The 24975-nt window shown below is 41.6% G+C and overlaps 1 protein-coding gene across 1 annotated transcript; it reads right to left on the bottom strand.

The window, feature by feature from the left end:
• Nucleotides 1–6900: 6900 nt before the first annotated feature.
• On the bottom strand, nt 6901–17902 carry LOC125428991 (mental retardation GTPase activating protein homolog 4-like). Its single transcript, XM_048489695.1, has 5 exons — nt 17804–17902; nt 15101–15222; nt 14372–14487; nt 10718–10777; nt 6901–7096 (listed from the first exon to the last, which is right to left on the bottom strand). Exons 2-5 carry the CDS (start codon nt 15117–15119, stop codon nt 7064–7066), a joined length of 228 nt encoding a protein of 75 aa, XP_048345652.1. The 5' UTR covers nt 15120–15222; nt 17804–17902; the 3' UTR covers nt 6901–7063.
• Between the last annotated feature and the right edge of the window lie 7073 nt (nt 17903–24975).

The following is a 24975-nucleotide window of genomic DNA, read 5'->3' as shown; positions in this document are numbered from 1 at the left end:
CTTTTGACTGAATTGCCTGTACAGTGATATTTAAATGTGTTATGCATGAAGGGAAAAATAGTCCTGTAGGCCCTCAAAGGTTGTTTATTGTTTGTGTGATGTAAGCTTTTCTGAACTACCAGCAGCAGGGGAGGGCCACAGCATCTATTCCTTATTTGTTTGGCCCTCCAAGTCAGCTGGTTGTCCACTGTGTGAAAACCTATACTAGATGAAATGGACCTCTGGTCCATTCCTGCATGCTGTACTTATGTTGAACCTCAGGCTACTTCATCAGATGCATATAGTAGTCCCCTTAGTTAACAATCTTACTCCCAAACCAATTTAAAACTCTGGAATCATGGGCAGAAATTTCTCAGCTCCACAACCATCATATATCACTTTCCCAGTTGTTTGATGGGCTTTCTCCAGGGTGTGCTTCAATGCATTTCCATCAGTTTTATTTAAAGGAAGATTTCAGCATTGGCCTATGCAGGGGCATACTGCCCAGAGGGACATATGGGGTTGAATGTCCCTGGGCGGCCACCATTTAGTCACACCTCTCCTCCTTCCCCCGCCCCTCCCAGCAGCCCTCCTCAGCCTTGTTGCACTCAGCACAATACGGCACGGCGGTAGGCGGTGAGCAAGCAAGCGAGTAAGGAGTCAAGGCTCAGCTTGCCTTGCCTCCACCAGGCCCTGTACTCTGCTCTGCTCCACTTGGCGGGCTGCACAGCCATCAAGTTCCCAAGCAGCCTTGCCCCGCTGCCAACCACCCCCACCTGGAGAGCTCCACGCTGTGCCCTGCCTGGCCTAGCAAGCCCTCCCTCCCTGCCTTCCACCCCCCACCCCCCACAAGCCTTTCTGCGCTCAGATCAGAAGATCCATGGGCTAAGCAAGCCCTCCCAGCCTTCCCCATCCCCAGCAAGCCTCCCTGCCCATGGATCAGTATTTTCAGCTCAGGGCTTTTATTTGGCGTCTCTTGAGCCCCAGCGGTTTGTCTCTCTTAGTTGAGGAATCCACAGTGGAAGGGCAGTGGGAGGCCCCTGAATAATCAGTTCTGAGATCAGGAACGAAAGGTAGGGGAGGCCTTACGGAAGAAACTAGGTTTCAATTGGTTTGAGCCTTTCCTGAGCCGGGAACCCACCTAGGAGATACAGCCTGATTCCTGAGTCTCACCCCCCACCCCAACAAAGACAGCAGTACCAGCACCTGACAGGTGGTCCTGAGGTGGGAGGTGGTACTTTGCAGAAAGTTATTAAAAAGATGAATGCAGGTGTGTGTGTGTGTGTGTGTGTGCAAAATCAGTTCTTGCCCTAGGCTCCATTTTCTGTAGATACGCCACTGGGCCTATGGAGGTGCACTTATGCCCCTGTAAGACAAATGAGATAGAAACAATTTTACACACTGCCCTAATATTGTCTTTGTTGTTTCAGCACTTTGGTCATTACTATTATTCTATTTGCCTTCACAACTCATCAGTTGTTGCTTTTCCCTTGAGGATAATGTTCCTATTATTTCATACTCAGTGGCAAAGTTTCTTTACATTGTTAGTAGAATATGATGTTCAAGGGTCTCTGGTGAACTGTTTGTTAATAACAATTGTTAGTTGCTAGCCTCTTTTTATCTGTATATGTCAGTCAAATGACCGAATAAAGAATGACTGACTGATTGTATGGGATCCAGCCCAGCACCTACAGCTGAATATATATAAAATTAAAGCTAGTTAAACCTAACTCAAGGTTCAATAAACAATCATTCCAGCCACTAATAAGCAGTTACATAAGCAGTACATATAAATTAGTGTCCCTCTCGAAGAAGACAGTTTCTAGAATAGGGCGAAAAAGGCATCAACTGGTGTTTGGCATTAAAGAAATTTGCATGAAAGCCCATTTCCTTTTTCTGTGTTGTATCTTTCCATGTGCATCATCCCTTTCAGATATGTTCTTCTCTGTTTCTCCCCTTCCCCAAATTAAATTTTTATTAGCTGTGGAAGCCTCTGCATAATTTCTACATTGATATGAATTAAGCAGCTTCATATGCACTCTTGTTCAGCTGTTATTAATAGGGCTGCCAGGTACTGTGCCACCATGAGCAACCTTTGGCCTTGTTCTCTGGGCTCCTGCCATCACTCAAAAGAGCAGGACAGTGGGAGTTAAAGTGAATCGGGGCGGGGGTCACATTGTGTGACACTGTGATGTCACTTCTAGTTTCATCCTCAGAAGTGATGTCATAAAGATGAGCAACGCTGTAGGGATTTACCAGAGATACTGGGGAAATTGCTAGAATTTTGCTAAGGCTGTTCCACCTCTTTCAGGTACACAACTGGAAATGGCATCCCACAGTGCCAGTTTTCCAATTTCCATTTCTGCAATGCTGCAGGGGTCACCAATGCAGGGCTGACAACTCTAAATTGTTTAATGATAGTAGCTGCTAATTTAAAGCTCACTTACCCATAACATAACATTCTCTCAGTGGTAATTTTGCAGGTTTTTCCTGAAAGATAGCAATCAGAGAATCAAGGACAACAGAGGGAAAGAAAAGATCTTACACAAGAGCTCTGCTGTTACCTAAATTCACCCTCATGTCAGACATGTCACTTGTAGAATGCTGTTTACATGACTACAATTACAGACACGTTCTGGAATTGTTATTTAGGATTATTTCTGCCTGTTGCATGGGTGGATCCCTTTATCGAGCAATACTATTAGAAAGATGAGACAGAAAGAAAATTGAAAATATGAAAATCTTTATTCCCTCAACAACATGCAATGCTAGAAAAAGAAATGCAAATGAAAGGAACACAAAAAACAAAAGTGCAGTATTGTAACACAATCCTGGAAATAGTTCCCTAGGATGTTGACTAACTGGAGTGCTAATAGGGAGAAATAAAGGGACAAAGGAAATAATTTGCTGCCTATCCTGAAAAGAAGAGATTGATGCATGATAGGCTTGGGCAGGAGAAGGAGAGGTTATCTCAAGATGGAAATTCCCAGGTTAGAAGAAAAAATCCTAAACCAAAACCAGCTGTGAGGTTGGAGAGTCAGGTAACAGATGAAAATCCAGCAGCAGAGGGGAAGGAGTCTGTGATTCAGTAAACCAATTGCAAAGTTAGAAGAGGTAGTTCAGGTGCAGAATTAATTACACTGCTGGAGAGGACTGAGAATCAAATATATATGTTTTGAAGTTGCTATGGGGCTGTTTTATGCAGAGTTTAGGTTGCATGGTAGGATTAGATCAAGGGAAGAGGTTGGTGTTTCCTACTGGGTAGTTGAATTTTGGGTAAGTTCAGACAGATTAGCATTTGGGTGAAGTCTATAGAAGTCCAACTATGGCCAAGCTAGATGGGCTGTGATAGGTCAGAGAAATAGCTTTAGGTGGGGGTGACTGAATTACTTGAATGGACTTAAGGTGATTTGACAAAGACTGAACAGCAACTTGATTACTTTTCCTGGGTTTGGAATTGAGTTACTAGAGGAAGCTGTGCTGTGAGGAAGACTCTGAAACCTCAGATTATTGCCCAGCAAATGTGAGTCAGTTACTTAAGACAACGGGTGTGCTGGAGCTCTGAAAGCTCTTTAGACCAAAGGTACAGCCACATTCAAGGGGATTCTTCCTAGTTCAGGAGCCCCTGTTTTGATATCAAACTGGATATTTTCTTCAGACCTCTGGCAGTTCAAGCCAGAAGATATTTTGGGGAGATCAGATATAGGGCACCTTATGAACAACACTCATAAAACTGCTGGATTAGAGTTTACCTAGTACAGAATCCTTTTCTTACAGTGGTATCTGGGGTAGCCCCAAGCCAAGCAAAAGTGCTGCTTTCCACTAATCAGTTGGTCCTCACTGGTACAGGGCATAGGGCATAAGAGGAGATTTCATTTTGCTGTCATGTCTAGTAGTTTTTCAATGCAATCCAGATTGGGGGACATGCATAGACGCCACCTGATTCTATCCATAGAACAAGCAGACATACGCTGCACTGCAGGGCCGAGGGCTGGCATTCCCAGGCGGGAACACTAGTGGAAGCTGACTAAAGCTGGCTATACCCCTGGGTACGCCCTGGTATGCCACACCCCACCCCCCAGCCCTAATGTCCACCGGCACACCAACATAGCTCTGCAGTGGACTGGACCTCCAGGTTTGCCCACCGCAGAGCTGTGGGGTGGTAGAACATCGGTGTGTTTGCTCCCCACACTGGTATGGTTGAATGGCATGGTTACATGGCAGAGGGCTAATGTTAGCGCAGCCATCCACCTCTCCAACAGTACAATTGCCCCTCTAATCCGGCTTGGGCTACCATTCTCTCAACTAGGCAGTCTGTTAATTTTGTTCCATAGAGTGTGACAAAACACTACAGAACAGCCATAAAAATCTGTACACACATAGCGGGTAAAAATGTAGGCAAACACTAATTCATATAAAAGAACATAGTAGAAATTTTAAAAAATAACTTAGCCAATGCCTGAAGCTTAGTTAGCACATTGTGTTCGTTTTCCATCAAGGAATGTGTAGTCATAGTTTTATGAAAAAGTTTTACAAACCCGCCAGGAAAAATGCACATGGGTTATGGAACATTTTGATTATAGTAGATCAGTGGTGTCAGTAGGTGTCACTGCTCCCTTATTTCTAAGTAGTGGGTTTGGCTGCTTTACAGTTATTATATGATAAAAGTGTCCTTTGACCAAAGGAAAGACTTCTCTTTCATACAGCCCTGTATTTCATGTAAATCCTCCTAAGACATTGTTTTCTCATTTAGAATTAATAACTTTCCCAATAGCTCTGTGGCAACACATCTATTCTGCTTCTCATTATATCACTGTGAGGTAAGTCAATATGGTTCTTGCAATACAAATGGGAAAACAAGACAGACAGTGAGAAAGTGGCTAGTCTCAAAATCAATAGGTCAGGTGGGAATGGAAGCCAGATTTATCACCAACTCTTTTCAAATCCACAGTAAATATCTATAGATAAGTACAATAATGTTCTATAGATGAGTTGGAGACCTTATTTATACAAGAACTAAATTTGATGTAACAACTTGAAATGCTTGCAGGTTTCTCTTCCTGTGCATCAGAGTTTCAGGATTATTTTCACTAAACATACAGAAAAATACAAAACAAAAATCATCTTAACTTTGCATATGCCTCTAGGAATGCAGCAGATATGCCCATAGCAGGAAAGCTGACATATACAAGGATGTCAAATAACTTCTGGATACCCAGTTTTCATTCCTAACAAGAGGCCTACTATGCATGGGGGCAATGCATGTTTGACTGAAGACCAGCAAAAGTCTGTGCCCTGTTTTTCTACTCCCTGTTCCACCAAACAGCCTGGTACATGTTCTCCAATTGTTTGAAGTGTGAATGATGCATCCTCTTGTTAGTGTCCTAAGTTTAGGTAAACGTAATGTTGCATGTTTCTGCGCACTCACTCACGCACCCATATACACACTGCATCACTGGCCATGGCTGGAAGAGACAGGAACATGCAAAATTGTATGTCAGTTACACATTCCAGAAGCAGGGGGGAGGAGTGAGTGAGCAGAAGGATGCTCCTTGTTGATTACAATATTTAGTTCTGCCAATGGAGCCAATAAAACATTCCTGCTTGAGATCCAGTCCACAATTTAGGAAGAAGTTTGGACTCCCCCCATCCATCTACCTAGACCAATGGTGGTGAACCTTTGGCACTCCAGATGTTATGGACTACAATTCCCATCAGCCCCTTCCAGCATGGCCAATTTGTAGTCCATAACATCTGGAGTGCCAAAGATTTGCCACCATGGACCTAGACACACACACTATTTGATCCCACTATTGAATGTGGACCTGGAGTGTGAGTTAAGCATGGAAAAGCAAGCACATGAACAGCTATGCCTCTGCATGCCTCCTCTACACTTCCATGAAATGGAACAACAGCAACACAAAAGATGCCTGTTGTCCTACCCAGTCAGTGTCAACATAGAGAGGACCTTCGACACTGTCCTAGTTACACAGAGAGATCAGTACACCAGTGTGATCCAGTGATTAAAATGTCAGACTAGGATCTAGGAGACCTATCTTCAAATCCCCATTCTGCTATAGATGTCTGCTGGTTGACATTGGCTCAGTCACATCCATAACCTAACCCACCTCACAGGGCTGATAAGAGAAAAAGTCGAGGAGGGGGAGTGATGTGAGCCACGTTGGGTCCCAGTGGAGAGAAAGACAGGGTTAAAAAGAAGTAACTAAATTAAACAGATTCAGGAATATAGCTACAAAATATAATGAAAGTATCAGGGGATCAAACTTACATTGCAGTGGGCAACCTGCCCCATTGAAGAATGAACCTTTGAAAATAAAAAAGCTTAATGAAAAGGATATCTCCCAGACATTGTGGAGGCATTGCACATGAAATAGGAGTGAGCATTCTTTCATATTCCTCCTGCCTACCAACATATACTAACTTAACTGAATAAGTAAGTGATGCAAGGCTGGTATGAGCTGTAGGACACCTATTAGGGATGCAGGACATCTGAAACATACACATGAAGCCATTTTATACCAAGTTAGATCATGAGAGATAACAGGGATTTAACTGGGACCTTCTGCACAGTTGCTTTACTCTTTCTAACTGCTGAAAAGCTGCAGTGTTGGTATCTGAGTACAAATATATATAGGCAAAAAAAAGTGTGGCACAAAGGGAGTCCCCCATTTTCATGGCCTTTCATTGAATAGGACATGGTAGAAGAGGTCATATTCAGGCTACGGGTTCAACATATCACATAGCCTACAACCAATCATGAATGAAAGTGTTGCCATTAGAACCTTAAATTGTTGTCACTGGATAATATCTGGTCTGTTCAGAAACTGCCACTTGGAAAACAGATGATGCTGACCATGAAATATCATAGAATAAAATAAAGGAACAGGACTGATAGCCAAGTTCTTATGAAGGAAGTTGTACTTTCATGTACAAAACAACCAAGTTATTTTATTTTGAGTGTAACAGTCAGAGATTTTTTGTTCCTCTTTCAGGTAGAATGTTATCAAATGCACTGAGGGGAACTCTGCTGCTGTTTCTGCGTTAGCTGTACGTAACCACAAGGTTAGTCTTTTTCCTTCTTTTTCTCCTTGTGACCCTGTGTGATGAAATGACAGAAAATGTTAATTGGACTACCAATTTCTATATGGTAGCTGCATTCTAAAATGACAGAGCTTTCATTAGGGCCGGGTTTTTTCCCCATCACTGCATCATCTCAGGTTCCTTAATTTGCAGACAACCAGAAGCCTGTGAAGCCTGAGATTATTCTTCTCCCAGAATGTATTTGAGTAGGAACTAAGAGATGTCAGTCTCCAGCTAATCCCATATACCCTGGTGTCCTCTGATACAGCATAGCATGAGTCCTGGGAGAAATGCATTCAATGTTGTCATCTCCAGCAAAGCCACTAAAACAATATCATCACTTTTGTGACACAATGGCCTTTTCCCCTTAGTCCTGTTCAATCATTACCATTTTGGTGCTACAGCCTCACATAACAGGAGACCGTGCTTTCTGCAACCTTTTCAACATGCACACTTACCATTTTGCCTGAACAGGGCAACCCATTTTTCAACTTCAATATGTGCCCTCAGATATCTGGTTTTCCAATCACATGTACAGAAGATGAAAAATATAAGTGCTTTCCCGGTCACATAAAATAATGACAGTATATCAAAGAGATTGGGCAAAGAAAATCTCTCCTGGTGCGTGTGATCACGAAAATAATGACAACTGAGCAGGTCTCATGTATGTCAGGTCAAATTACTAAGATTTCTTTTTGAAAGTGGCCCGCTTGAAAGGGTGAAAAGGGAAGTTCCTCGTCTCAGAAACTGCAAACCTTTTTATTCTGGAAGGCCTCTGCAGGTTGAATTGGTGATCGTTTTTACAGCTTGTTCCTGATTTCCTTCTTCGGAAATCATTTGGTTGTTGTTTTAGGATTTGGTTATCTTAATATATTTTAATATGTTTCATATATAATTTATGTTTCTTTGATGGTTAGTTGTCTTGGGTGTCTCAAGCAGTGGCGTAGGGGGGAAATGGAGCCCGGGGCAAAATGGAGCCCAGGACCCATCTCCCCCCCGCCCCCGCAGCACCCCCGAGGCACCCTCTGCAAAACTTTGCCTCCTGTGCCCCCCCATTTACCTGAGTTCAGCTGGTTGCAAAAAGCAGCTGGCTGAAAAGTAGCCTGAAAAAGTAGACTCTGGGAAGGTGGAGGGGCGTGGCTGGGCCTTAGTTCAACATGCGCATGTCGCGTCAAGGCCCAGCCACGCCCCTTCTCCTTCCCGGAAGTGTGGGGGATGATTTTTCCACCTCCCACATGACTCTCACAGGGGCACCCGGGGCATTTGTCCCCAGATGTCCCCATGGCATCTATGCCACTGGTCTCAAGGAAGCAGAGTGGTTGCATAGAAATACACTAATTAAATAAAGAAAAAATAGGGCCAGAAAAATCACCAATCATTTGCTAGCAATGCTGGTGAATGTTTTTCTGATGTTGATGTGAGATAAAAGGAAATGTTTAACCTGCTAAAGTAACAAGGACACTGTATGGGTGGACGTGGGTGAAGTTGACCATTGGCTACCACTTAACAGCATAATGTTAATCTGGTTGCAAAATTTTATCATATTTTTTCCTGCATGAGTTTATAATGTATCTTATTGCCAAATTTTACTTTTTTTTCTTTTAATTCCACACTTTCCCCCCTCTGATTCTGGTAACATTTTATTTCCATTTTTCCTCTGTTGTTTTCCTGACCACTTTTACCTTGATGATTTTTTAATCAATTTCTCAGCCAGCTTCCCTTGAGTGTGATCATTTATTTCCCTGTCTCACCAAACACTTGGCCCTTATCTATGCCCCTGTGTAGTTGCCAAACCTTCCCATCACTCATTTTCTTCTCGTACTCTATTTTTTAAAGTAATGTTATTTTTTTTCTTTTTGTCATATTGCATTAGTGATGTAACATTTGGGCACAGACACAAGACAGATTGATTGTATCATCTCTGTCAATATCATTTTGCCTTAGCAATATAATGTTAAGGCAAAGATACAATGTGTGCTTGGTTAGGAGCAAGCGAAATTGATGAAGGAAGTTGATTTTGCAGGAGGAAATTGACAAAGGACTGCCACAGTAATCATCTGGCAATACTGCAGTTCTAATTTGGGCAAAAAATGTGTTTTGTGAAGTGGGATATGTCTTTCTGTTCCTTCAGGTAATGGAACCTGCTCCAGTAGGAATTTTTTGAGGGGACTTCAATTTAGTATGGGCAGTTCTCAATGGTAGAAATGGAGGCTGAGACATTTTTGGAATTGCTACTTCAATGTAACTCCGCAGAATGCCTGTACAAAAGAGAAGGAGGGAGGGTTGTTCTTCTGCATCATGGATGACAATGCACCACCAGCAGGAATAATATGTTTTCAGTAGCAGCATTTGAAATAAAGGCAACTGAAGAGACAAGGGGGAAAAACCCCAGAATGACAGGGGTTCACAGGGGTGAAAGGAGGTGTATGAAATGATTGCACCGAAAACTTTTCCAAGGTACAACATCTGATCACTGAGAAAATCATAGCTTTGCATGTGGAAAAGGCAACTATCTAGTAATGCAGTCTGTAACCCTGAAGGATAGGCTTTTGCATTCAACAGCTACAGATCAAGAAATGGTCTTGTAGATTTAGCTTCTCATACTCCAGTGGTACATCGTGCAGAAGATCACTGGCCTTAAATCTCTTTGCCTTGCAGCTATTCAAAAGACATGCTAAGCAGCTAACTATTCTGATACTTGGGCACTAACAGCCACTTGTCTCTTCTCTCTTGGGGGACATTTGAAGACTGGACTTGGCCAGAAACGCAGGGAGGAGGGGGAATCAAGAAGATCGAAACCCACTGAATGAAATGTGGGCTATCTTTCTTCTCTGAAAGTATTTGAAGTTTGGCTTTGGCCAAAGTTAGCCTGAGGCTGCCAGCAAAATTTGCCAATAAATCAGATGTGCCAGCAAAACCAGCACCAGCCTGGGATGTGACCTGCTTTAATATTGGGAAACGCTGGGCTGTCTATCTGCATGTCATGTATGCTTTGTACGACACTTTGAGTCCCCACTGTGAGGGAATATTGGGACAAAAATATTTAAGTAAAGAAAAATAAACCAACAAATCTCATATCATGTTGGTACTGCCTTAAATGATTAAACTGGTTACCCTCCCATAAACAAACATCCATACCTACTCTTTTGAATAGAATTTCAATTCTTCATATTCCATACTTTTGATGCCTACCTAAACATAATATGCTGGGAATGGGCAGGGTATAATTTCAATAAAAATAGATAGATAGATAGATAGATAGATAGATAGATAGATAGATAGATAGATAGACAGACAGACAGACAGACAGACAGACAGACAGACAGACAGACAGACAGACAGACAGACAGACAGACAGACAGACAGACAGACAGACAGACAGACAGACAGACAGACAGACAGACAGACAGACAGACAGGAACCAGTGCAACATTTCTACACCTCACCCTCAGAAATGATATTTTGAAGGGCAATTCAAGCTGCTGTGGGAAGTTGGAAGCTGCACAAGTCATGCTCCACAGGCAGAAGCTGTTGCATCCATGGAAATAATGTGCTGGATTCAACCCAAAACAGTACAGTGCACATCCCTTTCCCCCAGGGAGACTGATGAGTCCTACCTTACCCATTAACTTATTACCTTCTCAGAATCACTGTCTGAGCTGCTGCTGCTGCTGCTGTCATCTTCTTGTCCGTCATGCTAGGGAGCAAAACAAAAACAAGAGCAAAAAAAAAAGAAACGAGGGATTATCGCACAGTGGTGGCACAGAAAAAAGAACATGCTAGTCAATTTACACAGATCACAATTCAGGGCAACCTTTTTAAGGGTGGCTGTTCCAAAATGAAAGGGACAGAAAGAAAGGTCATCTCAGAGCGCAGGTTAATTTCTACCCCCCCCCCCCCACTTCCCCCTCAATTCGAGGCTGCCTTCCATTATACAGTTAATCTATCTGAGCTTCTTGGATTTATTTCTTCTTTTTTCCCAGTTCTCTATTCTTCTCTTTCTTTGGTATATATATTTATTTGTATAGCACTTTGTTAAATGTTCATTACCACTACTATGAAAAATAGAAAATAATTCACAAAAGAGAGGGTCATGAGACAAGCCTTTTCTTTTCCCATTGTTTGTCCTCTGACATATCCTTCTTCTAGCTCCGGGTTCTAGCTTCTAGCTCCGGGTTCTAGCTTCTAGCTTCTGAAGAAGCTAAAATCCTCACAATTGGCAGATGGTGAGCACTTGCTTATTAAATGGAGAGATAAGAGGAAGAGCCTCTGATGACGTCCTCAGCATTTGCTATAGCTTATATAAACGAACAGAACTGGCCACACCTTAAAGCAGAGAAAGTAACTGAAGTAGCCAGCTGGGACCAACTGTGTATCGTCTCTTCACACCTTCAATAAACACCAAAACACTTTGTGTCAGTAACAGGGCTGCTATACTGTGATGTGTGAACGTCAATTCCACATGAAGCTTAGAGGCTCTTTCACGGTCAGCCCTTAAAATGATGTTACCCATCCTGCTATATTCTCAGAAGACAGCTCTACATTTTCAAGGGATTCTATCTCCAAATCACATGCCCCCTTTCTGTATTCCTTTTTCTCATTAATTGTTCCCTATCAACTAGCCAGATTGTGTCATACATGGAAAGGTAACAGCAAAGTGAATTAAGTAATTTCTGACATTCTTAAGAACAGAACTGTTGAGTCACACCCAGCTAGTAGATGGCCATGTAATGGAAACAGGACTTGTGATTAGGTAAACCTATCCTGCCTCTCCACCCAAACCATGGTGTAAGTGTTGCATTTCTATCTCAACAAGTTTATATTGTAATTGGATGTTTTCATTGTTTTCATTTTTACTAGTGGCTCCCTGGGGCAGTTCTGGACCAAAAAAATTGAAAGAAGTCTATCTTCCTTTTCCCTTTATGCCACTGTCCTAACTGGAATAGAAGTCTGATGTACCTAATAACTGATTTAAAAAAAAAAAGAACAGCTGGGAGCATGTGAAGCCAGACAGAGATGACTATCACTTATTCTAATTGTTGTGTTACAAATATTGAAGTGAATTTGAATGCCATGTCTCATCATAAGTCAAGAACATAGGGAAGCTCAAACCACTTGAGGGAAGTCTTGAAGAAGAACAGAAAGAGCAAAATGGATCTGCAGTGCTTTCCAATTACTTCTCCTGGAGGCAGACTTTTCTTCTTCCTGACCTCATTGTACTATCATGCAACTGGGCATCCCTGTGTAAACTGTTTGGAGTATTGTCATTGTTGCTGTTGGCTTTCTTCAGAAAACAAGACCTTTCTTCTACCTTACCTGTTTTTTATTTGTGTAACTTTGTAAGTTGTTGTTTCTATATGCATAATGAAGGGTTGTTTTTTGTATATGAACAATGGATATTTGTAATTTTGCTATTGTTGTTATTTTGTAATTGGCATGAAGGAAATTAACTCTATGCATTGGGGAAATGCAATTTGTGGTTTGTATGTGCCAGCATACACAGTGCATGCTGTATTTGCTCAGGTTGCAATAGTTTAATGAAACCATGACACATCCTCAATAACTAACTTTCTGACTGCCTCTTAGAAGAGTTCAAAGATAATGATTCCAAGTTACCATAGGCAGTTGGTTGCATTGGATAGCTGCTCTTATAGGGCAGGCAGACATTTTGTATAATATTTTGCTTGTATTTATGTACAGTCATAAATACGGAAGGCAATTGATATCTTATAGGAATCTGCTCGAAAATTAAGATCTGAGGTCTCACTGAATGAGTTTCCATTCAGACAAGACACAAGTAGCTACAAGAAAATGGGCAGCGCCTTCTCTGGGATGTCACCATGTTTCTGGAATGCCATCCCTTCTATTATACACCTGGAGGCTTCTTTATTAATTTTTAAGTGTCAGACAACACCCTTAATATTCTCTGAGGCTCTTAATAGTTCTTACTTATGGCTGGTTTTTGCTTCCGCATTTTAATGTCTCTCTTGTTTTTTAATTATTATTTACTCACTTGATTTATATCTGCTGCTAAATTGAACCATATTTTAATTATTGTGACTTTTTATTTTAATGTTGCTAACTGCTAATTTGATTGCTTTTATTGCTTTTTCAGGAGATTGAATAAAGGAAAACAGGCCATTTTTATATAGCATTGTTTATTGGATGTATTATACTGAATTATTTAATTTACCTTTTTTTGCTTTGTTTATATATCTTATACTAGACTTTTTTTGCATTGTTTTCTAATTCTGTAATCCATCTTAATGAGAAAATGAGACTATGAGTGAAATAGATAACATACATTTTACTTGTTTTGTTTCAAGATAAGCAGTAACTAAACAAACTGAATAAATGAAAAAAATCGAGAAAGGGGTACGTTATACAATATAATCTCTGAATAAAAAGTTTTTTGCCCCCCCCCCCCCCGGCCCTCAACACCTGGGCCGTTAACCATCTGATGAGACTCGCCATGCCTCCCTTTTTCGTGGCAAGGGAGGGACTTTATGTTATTGGATTGCTGGACGCCACCTCACACTTAAATTTAAATTCAAATTTTTGAATTTTTAAAATTGGACTAAGACTTGGAAATTTTTATCGCTGCTTTTATATGTTATCATTTTATGTTGTATTTTATATGTTGTGCACCGCCCAGAGCCCTTCGGTAATGGGGCGGTATAAAAGTTTAATAAAATAAATAAATAAATATCATGTGACACAGCCCATAGTTACAGCAAATTATGGGAATTTTAAACATTTCCTACTGTATTTTGAAGGTATGCTTTGGATGCGTACTTTTTGTTTGCTCCTCTGTCTCTTGCAGAGATTGTAAAAATTAACAGATCCATCCCAGCCCCAACACTCTGTCTAGCGAGCCATGAGCCCTATGGGATCTGATGTCTCATGGTCTGTAAGACCGAGCTGTCCCATCAGCTGTATGGTTGAGGCAGCAACTGTTTTCCCCTATCTAAATGGCCTCCCTCCTCTCTTCTGCCACCTTTCTTCCTCTCCTTGTTCAGTTTTCTGATTTCCAGTTTTGGATTTTTTCTGTATCTGTATTTTGTATGGATTGAAATCAGGATATAGTACCTATGGTAAATGTTACCCACCATCTGAATTCAAAACTGACTTTAATCTTGATCTTATTGTATGTATTAATGTATTGCAAGCCACCCTGAGCCTGTGAGAGGAAAAGTGGCAGAGAAACAAACACACACTTATCCAAAAGCTTCACACCCAGCCCTTCTTGCCTCATGAAAAGGCTATCTCTCATTTTCCAGCCTTTCTTTACCTTTTTCTCTTTCTTCTTCTTTTTCTCTTTGTCTCCATCTTTCTTCTCTTTTATCTTTTCCTTTTCCTTTTCCTTCTCCTTTTTCTTATCTTTCTCTTTGTCTTCTCTCCCAAATACTAACAATGATATCAATAAGTTAGGAGACAGAGAAATACTATCTGTACACTTACACAGCTGGTGGGTGGGGCAGGGAGATGCATTGCCATTCCGAACTTAGAAACCTTTTAAACTGGTTAAACTTTAGCAAAAGTATACTATATCTAAGGGCCAAACTGTAAAAGAGAGCTTCTTTAACACACATCATATGCAGACTTTCCTTTGTCCTTGTCCCAGGCCTCTGATCCACAGAGCCAAGGCCTGAGCAGCAGCACAGTCCTAGAGAGAGATACAAGAGGGCTCATTCTCTGCTAAGGCTGTCCCTCAGGTGCTTATTCTAGGTTAGGACTACCATAATTCTTTGTTGGCTACCCATGTTGGTCAGGTTGCCAACCTCCAGGTGGTTCTTGAAGAGTTTCGGGAATTACAACTGATCTTCAGAAAATAAAGAAAGAAAATGGCTGCTTTTGAGGGTAGACTGTATGGCATTATATCTTGCTGAAGTCTCTCCCCTCCACAAACTCCACCCTCCCCAAGCTCTGCTATCAAATCTTTAAGAATGTATCTACCAACAAGAAGATAGCCTATGGTAATAAAACCTAGGGATTGTTTTCAATAAAGATCACTTCTTACCTTTTAAGATTGAAGACATTTTTCAGCAGCCACACAGCTCTTGGCAGTTTTTAATATTTTAATCGGTGATTCTTCGGATAATATAATCAAAGTTCCTTGTAGGAGAACAGAATGCAGGATGCCTGGGAGTTGGGATAAAATAACTCAAGAAAAGGGCACTGGAAGAAGAAGAGTTTTTTTATGGAAGAGTTAAAGACTACTGTAACTCTTTCTACACAGGGCTACTTGGAGACTGCTTCAAACTCCAACTGGTCCAGAAAGCGGTGGCATAGAACCTTATGGGAACCCCATGGTGGGCACATATCCAACAATTGCTCCACCAGCCACACTGGCTTCAGGGTAGTACCGAATCCGTTTCAAGGTTTCAGTGTTAGCCCTTAATGGTCTGGGACCTTCTCAGGGGCGAAATGCCCATGGGGACATGTGGGGCCACATGTCTCCAGGTGCACGCCATCCTGTTGTGGGGGGGTGTGCAAAATGGCCCACATACCCCTCCTGCCCCGCACCAACTCAGCTCCTGGATCATCACAGGGGAGGAGGGGTGTACTGTGTGGGGGTGATTTTGCGCCCTCCCATGCCTCCCCTATACCGAGGCTCATCCAAGTCAACGCAGGGGAGGTGGGGATGGCACCCCCACACCCCTCCCCCTCCCCCCCTTGGCCAGCCCCAGCCCCACCAGGCCACTTCTTCAGCTTGAGGAGGGTGAAGGAGCTGCCTAGTGGGGCCACCCCAGGATTCCCCTGGGTCCAGCTTGGCCCTGCGAGGCCTGGTGAAGGTTGCAGCTGAGCACCCCTTGGCCCCGCCAGGCTGCCTGGGACTACTGCCAGCTCAGGGTGTGGGGAGCGTAGCTACCATGGGGCGTGGTGGTGCAGGAGCACAGATACCATGGGGTGCCATTTTGCCCCAGGCACCATTGCCCCCCAGTACGCCTTTGAACCTTCTTATCTGTGGGACTGCTTCTCATGATATACCCCCCCACACACACACCACACACAAAAAGTGCTTCATTCATCAGGAGACAACTTACTGGTAGGCCCTGGCCATCTGGCTAACCTCAACCAGAGTCAGAGCCTTTTTGGCTTTTCCCAGGTCTGCTGGAACTCTCTTTCAAGTGAGACCTGGGCCCTGTGGGGTCTGATGCAATTTCACAGGGCTTGCAAAATTGAGCTGTTCTGCCAGGCCTATGGATAAGGACAGCAATGGTTTCCATCTTTCTAACCTCCCTGCCCCGCTTTCCTCACCCCCCTTATTTATTGTTGTATCATTGATTTTCCTTTTCCTATTAGTGTAACTGACCTTTCCCTTTCCCTTTCCCTTCTGACTGCTCCACCTTGTTGTGTTTAAGGCACCATTGAGTTTTATACATTGGAGTTTTGATTTATTTATATATTTTAATTGTTTAAATCTTTTTGTTGGACATTTCCCTGAGCCTGACTTATCAGGAAAGGGCAGAGTAAAAACCAAACAAATAAAATAAATAAACAGAAGATGTTTGATTTGAATCATAACATGCATTATATATTTGGAGCCACATTTGGAGCACCGCCCGGAGCCCCTCGGGGACAGGGTGGTATAAAAGCTGAAAGTATAAATAAATAAATAAATAAAGATGACTTGGAAAGATTAGACATTACTAACAAATTTCCAAACTGATACAGAACGAATTTAATTTTACACGGTATGCTGGTTTCATCTGCAGCCTTACCCATCTCCCATTTAATACTACAGTAATTAACACAGGCAGTATACACAGCTTTAGGCAAGTAATTATAACGTACAGTCTGAGGTCTATTAACAGGCTTTACAAATTTTGCTATTTTAATTGGAAAAATTCAGCTGGTTTTCCCTTTAAGGCTGAATGATATTCTATTTATCCCAACTTATGCAAATTTGGCAACACAGACAATTACTGCCGACTTGCCTCTGATGACATCTCAATCTCTTGCTACATTTGCCTCTTTTGCTTTCAAAGCTTTATAATAACCAAGGTTTGGACTCAGATTTAAGGCTAACATACTGAAATCTCAGTTCAACAGGCCACAGTCTTAACTGTGCATTCATTTAAAGTAGTGGTTCCAAAACAATTTTGAGCTGCCCCCCACCCAATCTCCCAGGCCACATGCCTCGTGCCCCCTCCCCACACACATACAAACACACACTTCTTTATTGGTATTAGTCTACTGCAAATTTAAAACAACAGTGACGAGAGTACTGATTTTCCTTTTTTTTAAATACCATGTTTTGCAAAACAGTGGTGACAGGGCTTTTTGCCTTGGCTCCCTCCCTGCCCCAGGGCTACACAGCGAGGAGTGTGCTGCTGCTGCAAAACAAAAAAAATCCTGCCTTGCAAAGCAGGGCCATGGGGCTCCTTGTCTTGGCTCCCCTCTTCCCTCCCCTCCACCCCCACTACACAGTGAGGAGAGTGCTGCTGCTTTTCCTTTAAAATTGACCAGTCAACACAGGGCAGGGTAGAAAATACCTTTTTCCTGCCTGTGCCACCCCCACCCAAAAAATTCTATGCTGCTTCCTTCCACCCCAAATCCCTCACCAGCCCTTTAGATGTTTACACACACACACACACGCACACGCACACACACACACACCAGGGGGCCATAGCACCCACTTTGGGATCCCTAATCTAAAATAATTTCCTCTACAACGGTTTTATAAAAGGGAGTGAATAATAAAAGAAAGAAAACTTGCCTGATGGGAAAGCAAAGCAGTCTTCCAAGTGCTTTATGGACTAACAGAAATGCAGTTTCTGTCTTGTCATGTGTTCTCGTTCTCCTCCCCTATTAGGAGCTGAAAGAGAAGAAGAACTGGTTCCAGCACATTGTTTGGGTACTATGTGCAATCAGGAAGATCATCCTTTCTATGTACGCAACTCTTGCTCAGGCAAGCTCCATTCTTATATACTGACTTAACATTAATTGTAATTTGATTCAAGCCCTACATCCCAGGCCTGTAGTCCAGGGTCATCTCCCTTTGCTAGTATTCTTAAAATGGTTACCAAAAGCCACTGGAGCACTCAGAAGCCAGTTGAATAGATAGCTAGTGTTCCAGAGCTGTGCTTTGGGCGGGGGTGCTTCATCCATTACCTCAGGAAAACCTAAGGCAAAAAGATTCACCGTACAGGGTTCTTATGGCACCTTTATGCTGAATGTGAAAAAAATCAGTGTATATAGGGTCAATGTATGTTCTTCAGATGCTTGAAGAAGCACACTGGATTGATAAATAGGCACAGTGGCACCTTAGCATTTCATTTTGGGTAGAGGCTTCTTCAATTTTCCATTGTGTCACTTCCTATTAAACTATGACATGGTTATGAGAAAGTCAGGCAGCAAAAGAACTTTAAGCTATCTTGTCAAATCTTCGAGAAAACATTATTTATCTAGACCAGTATGTATTTTACAAATATAAAGAATTTTCCTTATTGCAGTTGGTGTTATTACCAGTGATGTACAGGCCTGGTTCACACATGTAGAAAGGGTTGGTGAATTCCTGGAGAAAATGTGGCCTGTCCTCTTAGCAAAGGCCTAATCAGATGTTATTTACCATCAGAAGTGTCAGCTGCCCATTTCTATACATTAAGATTAAGGGATGCCAAAGCATGTACTGAGAGTGTGACGATATGATAATGCTCTTAAATTACAAACGTTCTTAATACAACCATTTTTTAAAATTGTCACAACAATATAAAACTACATACAGAGAGTCAAACAACATAAATTCTTGCTTTCAGGAATTTGGATACACTCCTTTTTTGTATAGCAAGTTGGTAAATTACAAATGCTTATATGATCAGTGTAAATGACTTTAATAACCACCAGCAAGTTAAAGCTCTCATGTAGTGATGGAAGGTGCCATCAAGTCACATCTGACTTATGGTGACCCCATAGGGTTTTCAAGGCAAGAGAGACATTCGAAGGTGGTTTGCCATTGCCTGGCTTCGTGTTGGTTGAAAACTGTGACTGGCCCATGTCACTCAGGAGGCTTTATGTGGAGGAGTGGGGAATCAAACCAGGACTAGTGTCTGCCACTCTTAACTGCTACACCACACTGGTTCTCAGAAATATAGATTTATAGAAATAAAAAAGAAACATAAACAAACCAACAACTGAAAAGTTATCATGAGCGCAACCCAAAGAAAATTTGTAATAGAGTAGTAGTGTAGTTTATGGTAAGCCATAGGCCATCACAATCCCATAAAATACCAAAAAAGCTATACAATCCCCTACATATACTGACACAATATCTCTATCAACATGTCAACATGAGCCCTTTGGGAATAGGGCGGTATATTAAATCCAATAAATAATAATAATGATGATGATGATGATGATGATGATGATGATGATGATGATGATGATGATGATGATGATGATGATGTCTAGTTTCTTCGTTAAAGTGGTTGCTAATTAGTGGTCTTAAAGGTGACCTTAGGAAAAGCATCAGCCAATAAAAGCCGCAGCCTGTCTTCTTCAGAACCAGTAATTTCAGGTAAAATTTGGTTGAGATGTTTATTTCAAATAACATTGTATAGGGGGCACAGTAAGATATAGTGGGCTACATCTTCTGGCAAGTCAAGGCCACAAGGGGAAAGGCACTGATCCCCTAGAAGCTATAGATAGTCAGTGGGAAAGGATTGAAAGTGAAGGCTGGTAAATGCCTTTCTTAAGGGGCATTAGAGAGATCAGGTATTGGGAATAAATTTTATTTTTCTTGACCAGACTGAAAATTTCAAGCCAGAAGCTCTCTCAATATCTTGGAGGGCATCCATTTTAAACAACCAGTCACCATTTGTGGTAAGAATAAGATGGAAGAGAGGCAAATTATGTAGAATACCTAGGGCTGCTTGGAAGGAGGATAAAAATGTGTGTTGGGGCGGGGGGGGGCGAGTCTTTGCTTCAACTTGATTATAGTCCTCAGTGCTGAAAATGTGAATGCAAATAAAATAGCTTTTAGAAGCCATGTAACAATTTTAAGGTTGGATTGAAATTATTGTAGATTTGTGTGTCTTTAAACTGAGTTGTGTGTCTTTAAACTGAATAGGAGAGAGAGAGAGGGTGTGGCCAAAAAAAGGCAGATGAGCTGTGATTGTTTTTGTGCCTGGGTGGGGAGGAAAAAAAGAGAGAGGAAGAGATCTGTAGGGGATGAAGCTGTGCAAAAGAAATCTTGGCTGCATTTTTACAAGGGGAGAGGGAGAATTTGAAGTTAGTTTTGAGATTTATTAATCTGTGATGAATATAGAAGCTGTCAGAGTTAGAGTGCCAGAACTCTCTCTGAGGAAGAATTGGAGTATGTCAGAAAAGGACAGAAGCTGTATGGGTGTGACAAAGGGTGACATAGTTTCATTGGAAGAGTGAAAGGGTCAAATACTAGTCCAAGAGAACAGGTTAGAGAAAAAAGATATGAAAGGGTCAGAATGACTTTATGCTGATTGGAAATTATTTACAGTATTTGGTGCCTCAGTTACATTTTATTTTAATTTTTGTAAATAATTTGTTTGGAACCTTGAAGTTACGTATCAACAGTGGCGTACCACAAATGGGAGACATGGGGTATCCCATGTCCCCAGGCACACACCATTTGATCACACGGGGAGGCATCCTTGTGCAACCCAGCCGGCACTTGGCAGCTCCCTCCATGTTGCCTAGTTGGGTGCCGCGGCCGCAGACCATCTCCTGCACTCCCCAACCTCCCTGCTGACAGGGAGGCTGGCTGCAGCTGCAGCGCCAGCCTGAGCCGCCTGCCGCTGAGCCCGGCTGGACTGGGAGGCTGTGAGCGGCCCATGCAGGTGCCTAGTGTCAAAGGTAACATGGTTTTCTCTTTGTGAACCAAACCTTTTCAGGTCCTTCGTTTTCAAAGCATGATATGCTGCCCCTATGTCAGGAGGAATGAACTTCCAGATGCAGCAACAGTAAAGTTAAAACAGAAAGTTAATCACAGTTCCTACAACATAGACTCAGTATCCTGGTACTAGAATTCACAAGCAGCCTGGCAGGGCCAAGGGGTGCCACCTTTTCTAACAATGTGTACACATATAAATATTTCCTACATACTGTTACCTTTCTAAAGACTGGAGATCATGATGAAAGATTGAGCAGTATCATTTTGACTACTAATACCCACATTTCCAAGTTACCTTGTTAATCTCTGCACTGCTGATCTGAAAATCAGATTTAGCTGTGACCATAACATGATCAGCACTTATTAGGTATGCTGATGTCACATGCATGGAAGTTGACCAGTCAATTACCCTACCAGCTTCACAGCACACTGATATGCATTATTTCCTACAGTTAAATCTGAACCAATAGTGGACTGAACCAATAATGCAACACAGAATTCAGAATGTTTATTTTCAGATTTTAAAATCCACCTTGCAACCTGGGATATCATGAAATCTGTTAAGCCAGGCTTAAAGAAGATAGTTCACTGTTTACTGGGCAAGTTCCACTATGGAAAACACTGGCTTAAGGCCATACTACTTTTCTCTACTTCTGTCCTCAAAAACCCAAGGGGCACAAACCAGTGCAGATTGAATGTACAGAAGCACACTGAATACAGTTGGTTTTCGCAATGGGAGCTGTGGAGAAAAATCAGGCATGGGCAGCTTCTGCACTGTAGATGTGCTCAGATGGGAAATTGGGGAGTAGCTACATTACAGCGGAGGGGTCCTCAGACAGGCATTAGCCTTTCCGTTGCCAAGTGTAAGCTACAACTCAGTAGAAGTTAGTCTTGACTAAACACTATGTAAAGCATTAGCACTGGCCATGGTTAAATAAATGCAGATATGCAGCTGTTTTTACTATTTCCTTTAGGTAAAAGTCTTCCGACCACTTTCCCCATTCTCTTAACTTTTGCGGGAGGGGAGGGCATCATTATCAGAAAATGAGTTAAGCAATTGCTTTCCACTCCTACCTTTTAATCCATATCATTTTTATCCACTTCCACACTAACTTGGCTGGCACACACAGTTTTGAATGTAATATCCCTTTTCCTGTTGGTTTATTGTCTCCTCCTGCAACCAGCTGGAGACTGGCCACTCTCCATGGGGATACAAAATATTTTCTGGTGGGCTACATCTTTGTTGAACCAGATATAACGGGAAGGAGCCAGAAAAAGCACACAATTATTTAATTTAAATAAATATTCATTTTCATTCTTTATAGGAACACAGCAGCAGGGGGATTAATCTTTCCAAGTTAATGCATAAGACTGTTTCACAGAGGGAAGGAAAATAATTTGCTCCTGTTCATTGTATATTCACTGCTGCTATTGCCACCTTCATCTTAACATCAATTCACAGCAGTTTTTTTTCTCTCCATGGAAAAATAAATATGACAAATGCTATGCAAGAGTTGAAGACTGAAAAACATACTGCAGGAAATATTCAGTAGTCGCTGATATTGTTCTCTGAAAAATGCAGAAGTATTTTAAAGGGATGTTAATCAGTGACTCCTCATAGAAGAAAAAGAAAAACTGGATTTATCTAAGTCACAATACCATTCACTTCCATATAATAGTGTTCACCTTGGGAACCCGATTTGGGTAGAAAGGTAGCATAGAAAGGTTCTAAATAAATATAATGAAGTTTAAGAACAAATTTTCCAATAGCTGCATCAGAAAACTTTCACCGAAGAGTACTTCAATTAAAATAGAATTTTTAAGCAAAATTAATAAATATTGAAGTCAGACTCCTTATCAAATTGCCCCCGCCCCCAGAAGTTAGCTAATACAACAACAGTTTAAAAGAAGGCCCAGGGTGGTATTGAGAAACTTAGAGTTGTCACCCTAATTTACGTAATGGGTTAATTGACAAAAACTAATAGAACAACTTGAACGACTAGGTTGTTAAACAAGTTAAAGAAGAATAAGACTGGTTTCTAACCAGGAAGCCTTTTTCTTACTAATTTTTTTAGAATTCTTTCATAGATTCAGACCACACAATGACAGAAGAGAACACCTAAAGTTCAACTCCTATATGAAAGCTCTCAAGAAAACTGGAAATAATGTGATTATTTGAGTAACAAAAAACCCCACAAAGCTAGTGGCAACAGTTGTTGCAGTTTTCACAGCAGAGGAAACATCAGCAGAGTACTGGAGGGGGCAAGAAATAGCACGTGGGAGCGGCAGGCCATACCAGTGCATTTGTCCGTTCCACCAGCGTAAGGGGCCAGAAGTAGCAGAAGTTGACTTTTCCTGAAGGCAGACTTTTCTTTTTCTTGACCAAATTACACATTTATGCAACTATGCATTGTCGCCTTTAGGCATAATTGTATGAAGCATTATCATTGGTGCAATTGGTTTTCTTCTGTTAACAAGACTTTCTTCTACCTACCTGCTTTTTGATCTATGTAACCTTGTAAGTCATTGTTTCTATATATTGTTTGTATATGCATTATGAATGTTTGTAGTTTGCTGCAATGGAGGTATATTAACTTTATGCATAGGAGAATTGCAATTTATTCTTTCTATGTGTCGGTACACACAGTGCATACTGTGCTTGCTCTGGCTGTTGTAATTTGTACTGTATACCTTTTTGTACAGTGCACAATTAGTTCGTGGCATCACATTTTAAAGACTCTGATGGACTCCATCTTTGGTTTCCTTACCCCTCCGATAAAATATCATTGCCTTCCCTGCTCCCCCCAATACTACATTTTTCTGTAGTTAAGATAGAATTCTTATTTTCTAAGGCCAAAGCCGAGTGAAAGAGAGCATGATTAATCTTTCACTGACCTAATCCAGAGGAAGTAAAGATGTCCCAGAGACAGCAGATGGGCAATTTAGCAGTTAACAGGATACATCACCTTTATACCATAATAGAATAACATTTATTACTATTTTATGGTACAGTGCAGATTTCACAAATACATATTCAAAATATAATTTGCTAGAAAAGGGGGCTGTTTAAAATAATAGACTATCTATAGAGGGTTTTGTCCTGATGTATAAAACTGAGCACATTTTGCATGTATTACCTGAACGTTGCTTTTTTATTATTACACGATAAGTCAGTAAAAAGATTTAACAATTAAAGACGTTGTGTAGATTCTTAATGATGGAACAAATGCTAAAATGAAGACATTCTGATGACGACAGTAGGACAATCTATTGCAAGTTGCCTCTTACTCTGTTCAATTTTTTTGCTGAGCTTTTGAAGCAGAAATGTAATTTTTTCATTTTAAAAACACCTCCCCATACCACATAAGATGACATTTTGGAAAGGCGTCATTATGACCCTAATGAACAGCTTAGTCACAAATAAATTATTAACATTCGCTTCCAGAAGAAGAAAAACAGAATTTCAAGCACAAGCAAACAGAACCTTCCACAGTGGAACTAAATAAAATAGTGCAAAGGATCCGTTCTAGAAAAAGAATCCAAGGAAGGTGGGGAATGAATTGACTTGGGGATGCAGCACAGACGGATTTACCCTCTCCAGGGTGTTTACCCTGATGGAGGGGGAAAACATTGCTGGTGGATGCATGCTGTGGTGCTTTGGGATGCCCAAATGTGGCGGTGGGCACTGAGTCAGTGCTCCTGTGTCACAGCAACTCCTGTCAGCACAGTGTGGGCAGGAAAGAAGTGATCATGAAGTTGGAGCCAATGTTAATTGGTTTCCACCCAGTAATGCCACCTTCCCCAGCTCTGAACATATGCCACAAAAAACATGGCATATGCCCATTTTGCCCTATGGGAGTTTTCAATGGCTGGGTTTTTAAAAACATTTTTCCCTTGCTGCACTGGCCAGGAAGCCCATTGGAGGTGGCACAGCAGTGCAGGAGCTCCGCCATCCCCAGCTGCCACCCACTCTGGATTGGGCTGTAAATCTATTAGAAGTCGTGGCCTTGTTTTTACAAGGAAGT

Source organism: Sphaerodactylus townsendi, linkage group LG03 (genome assembly GCF_021028975.2).
Source record: "Sphaerodactylus townsendi isolate TG3544 linkage group LG03, MPM_Stown_v2.3, whole genome shotgun sequence".
NCBI lineage: Eukaryota > Metazoa > Chordata > Lepidosauria > Squamata > Sphaerodactylidae > Sphaerodactylus > Sphaerodactylus townsendi.
This window is presented reverse-complemented; position numbering and strand designations above follow the sequence as displayed.

Excerpts from the sequence above, each read along its gene's own strand:
- LOC125428991 (XM_048489695.1), bottom strand. Across the intron at positions 10,778-14,371 it reads AGAAGAAGAAAGAGAAAAAG|CATGACGGACAAGAAGATGA; the intron begins GTAAAGAAAGGC and ends TTTGCTCCCTAG. Across the intron at positions 7,097-10,717 it reads CAGACAGTGATTCTGAGAAG|GGTCACAAGGAGAAAAAGAA; the intron begins GTAATAAGTTAA and ends TTCATCACACAG.